Source organism: Lactuca virosa, chromosome 5 (genome assembly GCF_052849685.1).
Source record: "Lactuca virosa cultivar CGN04683 chromosome 5, Lactuca_virosa_CGN04683_v6, whole genome shotgun sequence".
Taxonomy (NCBI): domain Eukaryota; kingdom Viridiplantae; phylum Streptophyta; class Magnoliopsida; order Asterales; family Asteraceae; genus Lactuca; species Lactuca virosa.
Window position 1 is genome coordinate 320,259,614 of NC_136430.1, and position 6,463 is coordinate 320,266,076.

A 6,463-nucleotide genomic window follows, 5' to 3' on the forward strand; every position below is an offset into this window, starting at 1 on the left:
TGGGGATAGAAGGCGTGTGGGGGCGGAACGACCAGCGTGCCTTTCCCTTTACATTTCTGCAAAACCCTTGCAACTCAACCTTTTTATATGAAATTCGATCCTCGATTTGGTCAAATTTGACGCATCACCAATTCAATTCAATTAATTTCGCCCTAAATTGACCTTTCGGTTCATCGATTCCTCGATTTGTTGAACTACTAGCTCTGTCGATTTGTTAAATTTGTAGGGTATCTGGAGCTCCCTAGATTTTATTCAATGGTGGTGGTTTCGAGTGGCTTCGCTAACTCTGTTATTCTTACTAATTCCGATTCCAAAAGCATGATAACCAGTCTTCTTTCTTCTTCTTCTTCATCATCTCGTTCGTTCCTTCATTGTAATCCGTCTTCTTCTTCTTTGGCGTATGTTCCATCTCAGCTTCGTATAGACTTTGGTGTTAGGAAATCGATTTCCGATAGGAGATCAGCTCGTGTAAACCCTAGATGCGAGGTAGTGTCGGAGCGAACCACCGATGTTGAATCTCTGTCGTCAGTGAAATCATCAAGTCGTTCTGCTCTTGAAGCTCTCAAGATCTCTGCCGGAGACAGTAAGTATTCACTTCTGATTGTTGTTGTCTTTTGTGTGTTAAAGTTATTTATATCTGGCTCAAATTGTATTAGGTATTTTCAAATGTTGATTAAGCATCTCAAGTGCTGTCCATTTTCTAGCTATATGGTGTTTACTCTAATGTATGGAAAGGCCATGGTGTTTATGTTATCATGACCATGTATGTGTTTTGCCTCACTCTGTAGGATATACAAAGGAAAGAAGCAGTGTTATGGTGATTGGACTTACTTTTCATACAGCACCAGTTGATATCCGTGAGAAGCTCTCAATTCCAGAGGCACAATTGCCTCAAGCAATCAGTGAGTTATGTGCCTTGAACCATATAGAAGAAGCTGCTGTTCTTAGTACATGCAACAGGATGGAGATATATGTTGTGGCTCTCTCCCAGCATCGTGGTGTTAAAGAAGTGACTGAATGGATGTCCAAGGTACTATTCTAATCACCTTCTAACATGATGACAACATGTATCACATGAGATTTTATAAGTAACCATGGTTATCTTCCTTCTTGCAGGTTAGTGGTGTTTCTGTATCAGAGATATCAAGACACCAATTCTTGCTTTATAACAAAGATGCCACAAAACACTTGTTTGAAGTATCTGCAGGGCTTGATTCTCTTGTTCTAGGAGAAGGTCAAATTCTCTCTCAGGTAAAGCATGTTGTAAAGGTGGGACAAGGTGTTCCTGGGTTTGATAGGAAGATCAGTGGGCTGTTCAAGCATGCAATCATAGTAGGGAAACGGGTCAGAACCGAGACCAAAATCTCATCTGGATCAGTATCCGTTAGTTCAGCTGCTGTAGAACTTGCCCAAATGAAGATCCCAGAATCTTGTTATGATTCTGTGAAAGTATTGGTAGTTGGAGCAGGAAAAATGGGTAAACTTGTAATTAAACATTTGGTCGCGAAAGGGTGCACGAAAATGGTGGTGGTCAATAGAACAGAGGATAAAGTCTCTGCTATACGTGAAGAGTGTAAGAATATTGACATTATTTATCGACCCTTTTCAGAATTAATCTCTTCTGCTTCAGAATCTGATGTTATTTTCACCTGCACGGCTTCTGAAACACCATTATTCTTGAAAGAACAAGTCAAGAATCTTCCTGTTTTGAGTTCACAAAGAATGTTCATAGATATATCAGTTCCAAGAAACGTGGAATCCTGTGTTTCAGATCTTGAAACAGCCTGTGTGTACAATGTTGATGATCTGAAAGAAGTGGTGGAAGCTAACAAAGAAGATCGGGCACGTAAGGCATTAGAAGCCCAATCGATTATATCACAAGAAGTTCAAGAATTTGAATCTTGGAAAGATTCTTTAGAGACAGTGCCAACACTGAAGAAACTTAGGGCGTATGCTGAAAGAATCAGGGACAGTGAGTTTGAAAAATGCATGGAGAAAATGGGAGATTTAACAAAGAAACAAAAGGGGGCAGTTTATGGTTTGAGTAAAGGTATAGTAAACAAGCTTCTTGAGGGCCCAATGCAACATTTAAGAAGTGATGAAAATGAAGGGCGATGTTTGGATGAGATACTTGAGAATATGCATGCTTTAAACAGGATCTTTGGACTTGAGACTGAAATTTCTATCTTAGAAGAAAAGATTCGGTCAAAGATGGAGAAGGCTAAAAACTAACTCTGGTTTGGTTTAGTAACCATTCTTTGGTTCAAATATGAGTTTGTATAAAGTTGTGGGCTATTGGGGGTTAGTTGGGCAAGTCTGTAACTTTGGTTTTGGGTGTTACGGTGTTTGCGGATGTGAGTGCAACTTTGAAGCCTAAGGGAACAATTGGGGAAAAGAGGGTAATGGTTTTTTCATCGAGGATTTTTGTTATTATTAATTGTTATAACTTCATATTACTTGTATCACATACTAATTTACACAATAATAAAGATGACTTGCCCAATTTGGGCTTGTTGAGAGTTTAACCTTATAATTGTCGTGCTTTCATTAATTATGAACCTGTTAGCTAGTTGCTGGGTTTGTTCTGCATCAAGAATGAATCAACTTGTGATGGTTGATGGTTGATGGTGTAGTTTGTTTGTGCGAGGGGTGAGCATAATAACCGAAAAACCCAACCAAAACCAAATTAACCGATATAACCGAACCATTTTAAAAACCGTTGGTTCGGTTTCTCATTTTTGTTAACCGATAACTAACGGTTCGGTTATGGTTTTATAGGTTGGTTATGGTTTTATAGGTTAACCGAATCATTATTAACCGAACCGCTAACTTTATATTTTAATATATAAAAATTATAGATTATATATAAAATAATATAGTCAAATTTATTTAAGATCCATTAAAATTTTGAAAATATAATCCATTAATCCTCACCTACTAGGAGACGAACTAGCAATCAAACCATCAAAGACTGATCACGCACACACATAATCTTCCAATCATGCATTGAGTTAAATTATTGATTAATGTTGTAATTCCTAATCGGCTAACATTATTCACAATTAGTTTAATCTTCACACTCATAATCGTAATCGAAGGCTTCTCACCGTTAATCCTAATCAAATATTGTTTTGATTTTATACTCCTATTCGAAGGATTTTTTTGACTTTGTAATCAATACTTCTAGGTAAGTTATGTTTTTGGTTCTTCTTGACTTTCTGATATATTAAGAATGTATTTTTTTTTTGATTTTTTTGGCTTTTTTTATTTACTGTTTTTGACTTAATCACATTGAATGTATATGAGTAATTGACCTTTTTATATATATATATATATATATATATATATATATATATATATATATATATATATATATATATTTATCAATGAACACATAATATGAATGTTTGGCTCTTTTATTTTATAGTTTTTGATTTAATCATATTGAACGTGTATGAATGTTAAATTATTAATGTCAATTTTTTAAATGTTTTATATTTTTATTGAATGTTTTTGATTTTGAATGTGATTATGTGTTATCTCACTCTAAGTATTAAAGGTGCACATTTTATTCTATTACTATAAACTAGGTTACAAACATTGACGTCGACGACTTTTTGGTATTCTATTTTCATTTTTTATGTCAATATATTTTCGTCATTTATATTATTTTGAACATTATGGTTAACCAATATTAACCATTAACCAAACCGCTAACCGATAAAAACCATTAACCATAACCAATATTGACCATACCCAATGGCTACCAAAATGCATTAACCAATCATAACGGTTATGGTTCGGTTTTAACCAATAACCGAACCAAACCGTCTCATACACTTTGTGCTATAGCAAGTACTCTGGTGCTTATGGATATTTGTTTAAGTTAAATGGTGTAGTTTGTTTGCAACCTGATTAATTCATATTTTTAACCTTTAACCAATAATAAAAGAGTTTTATTAACATGTAATAAAAATGTAAGCACGACTTTATATTTAGTTACATATTAGTATTTTTGGTAAAAAAATAACAATGTAAGTATTTCATGATTATGATTTAAAACTTAAAATATATTCCATATTTTTCGTAAAGACAAAATTGCAAGTTTGGTCCCTGTGGTATGTCAAAAATTGGATGTTTGGTCCAAAAAGTTTTGGGGTTGCACCGGTGGTCCAAAAGGTTTGATTTGTTGTGGAATTGGTCCAAAGACTTAACAGCCGTTTGTGCCCTCCGTTTGTATGAGGGTATTTCTGTCCAAAAGGATTGATCTTGTAAAGTATTTGTCAAATAAGGGTAACTTTTGAATAAATTAAATTCAAGTTTGATTCCACTTTGACCGGTCAAAATAGGAACCCGATTAGAAAGGGGTCAAGGGTTTTTTTTTTTTTTTCGTCATTTGATCGATCTTCAAGGGGAACGCAAAGGAAACGAATACAGAACATGAAGGGAAGAACGAAGGCATAATTAATTGGGAGGAAGAGGAGATTGGAATGGGAATGAACCGAAGGCAGTCAAGAAGAACTGAAGAAGGCACACGAAGTCAGCGAAGGTTCGATCGTTCTTCTGGCTGAAGGAAGGGGGTCCGATGGTTTCTGATTTTTCATCGATTGATTCGCAATCGGCAATGGCCTCCGGGATTCGACTTAGGCCGAAGAAGAGGAAAGGAAAGGAGAAAACATTATTCGTGTTTGGGAAGATCGATGTCAAAAACTACAGTTGAAATGGTTGCGAGCACAAATAGGACTTGTAAGTCAAGAACACACGTTATTTGGAACGTCGATTCGAGAAAACATTATGTTTGGGAAGATCGATGCAACAATGGAGGAAGTAATCGTCGCTGCAACGACTGCCAATGCTCATAATTTCATCCGACAGCTTCCGGAAGGATGTGAAACGAAGGTCGGTGAAAGAGGGGCGCTTTGAGGTTAAGCACGCGAAATCGAGCCCAGCAATGTTCGATTCACCGATGCCTTTCAATGATCCACAATCGCTATCATCATCAAATCACCCACAACCTTCGTTCTCCCGACTCCTTGCTCTAAACTCGCCGGAATGGAAACAAGCGGTGATTGGGAGCTTAGCAACGGCGATGTTTGGCGCTGTGCAACCAGTGTACGTGTTAACAGTAGAAGGAATGATTTCAACTTTTTTTGTACTAAATCACGAAGAGATGAATTCCCGAATAAGAACTTACTCCATAATCTTCTGTTCACTTTCCATCATGTCTATCCTCGTTAACCTCTTACAGCATTACAACTTCACATACATGGGTGAGACAAAGTTACTTATAGGAGGAGATATCGATTTCGATTTTAACAGGAGGAGATATCGATTTAGGGAAAAGGGGGAACACACGTTGGATCTATTAATAAGGGAAGTAGACGTTAGGGGGGTTTAATTTAATAAAATATTAAAAGAAGGGGTGTGAATTGACATAAATACCCTCACACAAACGAAGGGCACAAACGGATGTTAAGACTTTGGACCAATTCCACAACAATTCAAAACTTTTGGACCACCTGTGCAACCCCAAAACTTTTTGGACCAAACATCTCATTTTTGACATACCACAGAGACCAAACTTGCAATTTGATCAAGAATGAATGTTGCTTTGTTAAAGGGTGAATTTGTTATTTATAGTCCAAGTAAATATGAGGTTAAGGTGCTAGGAATCTTTTTTGTTTTATAAGTGTGAGGTAAATGAGGAGTTGATGTAAGTTATTTTTATTAAAAGGTTTAAAATTAATTTAAAAAATATTATATAAAAATGGTTATTTAAAGATTGTCATAAAATTTATAACTTAAACTAATATTTATTTATGTCAAATAAAAAATTATTGAAAATAATAGTTGTTAATCAAAAAAGATAATTGTTGATAAGATTAATTAAATTTGACAATTTTTAACTAAAAATATAGTGTATTTTTATTTTTAACTAAAGATAATAACATTCTTTCCTTTGCAACCCACAACAACGAAATATTTTAATTTTTAACCCGAAAGACATGACAAATTCTAAAATACAAAAAATGCATTCTCATTTTGAACTCAAACTCGTTGTACTTATATTTTTAATCAAATCAATGAAAAACTTTTATTTTAACCCCATATATTAACATGCTTTTACAACCTAAAATAAAAACTACACTATAGATATATTTTAACGGGAAAGATACTTGACGGTTCTTTAGAATATGACATGTTCTAATAAAAAACTAATAGCCAAAAGGGAATTAACCGCCCCCAGACAAAAAACTCTTCGTCGTCTCATAAATGTTTCCGAAATGAAACTAACTGATGTAAGTAACTATTTACCGAGATGAAATTACTCACCAACTGTCAAAAGTAGTGAATCGTTGAAAGAGAACTAACTGAACCAATCAATGACTGACTACATGTTAGGATTGATGAAAGATGAAAGGAAAACGTATATAAGTTAAGATTCTTTATGTGAGACAGAGTC

General features: G+C 35.0%; 1 protein-coding gene across 1 annotated transcript; it reads left to right on the top strand.

Annotated features, from left to right (window-relative positions):
- Positions 1-2,533, top strand: LOC145115299 (glutamyl-tRNA reductase 2-like). The gene is made up of 3 exons (XM_079051571.1): positions 1-583; positions 789-1,030; positions 1,117-2,533. Exons 1-3 carry the CDS (start codon positions 256-258, stop codon positions 2,230-2,232), a joined length of 1,686 nt encoding a protein of 561 aa, XP_078907697.1. The 5' UTR covers positions 1-255; the 3' UTR covers positions 2,233-2,533.
- The last annotated feature ends 3,930 nt before the right edge of the window (positions 2,534-6,463 follow it).

Coding starts and splice junctions, on each gene's coding strand:
- LOC145115299 (XM_079051571.1), top strand. CDS start 256: ATGGTGGTGGTTTCGAGTGGCTTCGCTAACTCTGTTATTCTTACTAAT. Junction 584..788: donor CAAGATCTCTGCCGGAGACA/GTAAGTATTCAC, acceptor CTCACTCTGTAG/GATATACAAAGGAAAGAAGC. Junction 1,031..1,116: donor TGACTGAATGGATGTCCAAG/GTACTATTCTAA, acceptor TCCTTCTTGCAG/GTTAGTGGTGTTTCTGTATC.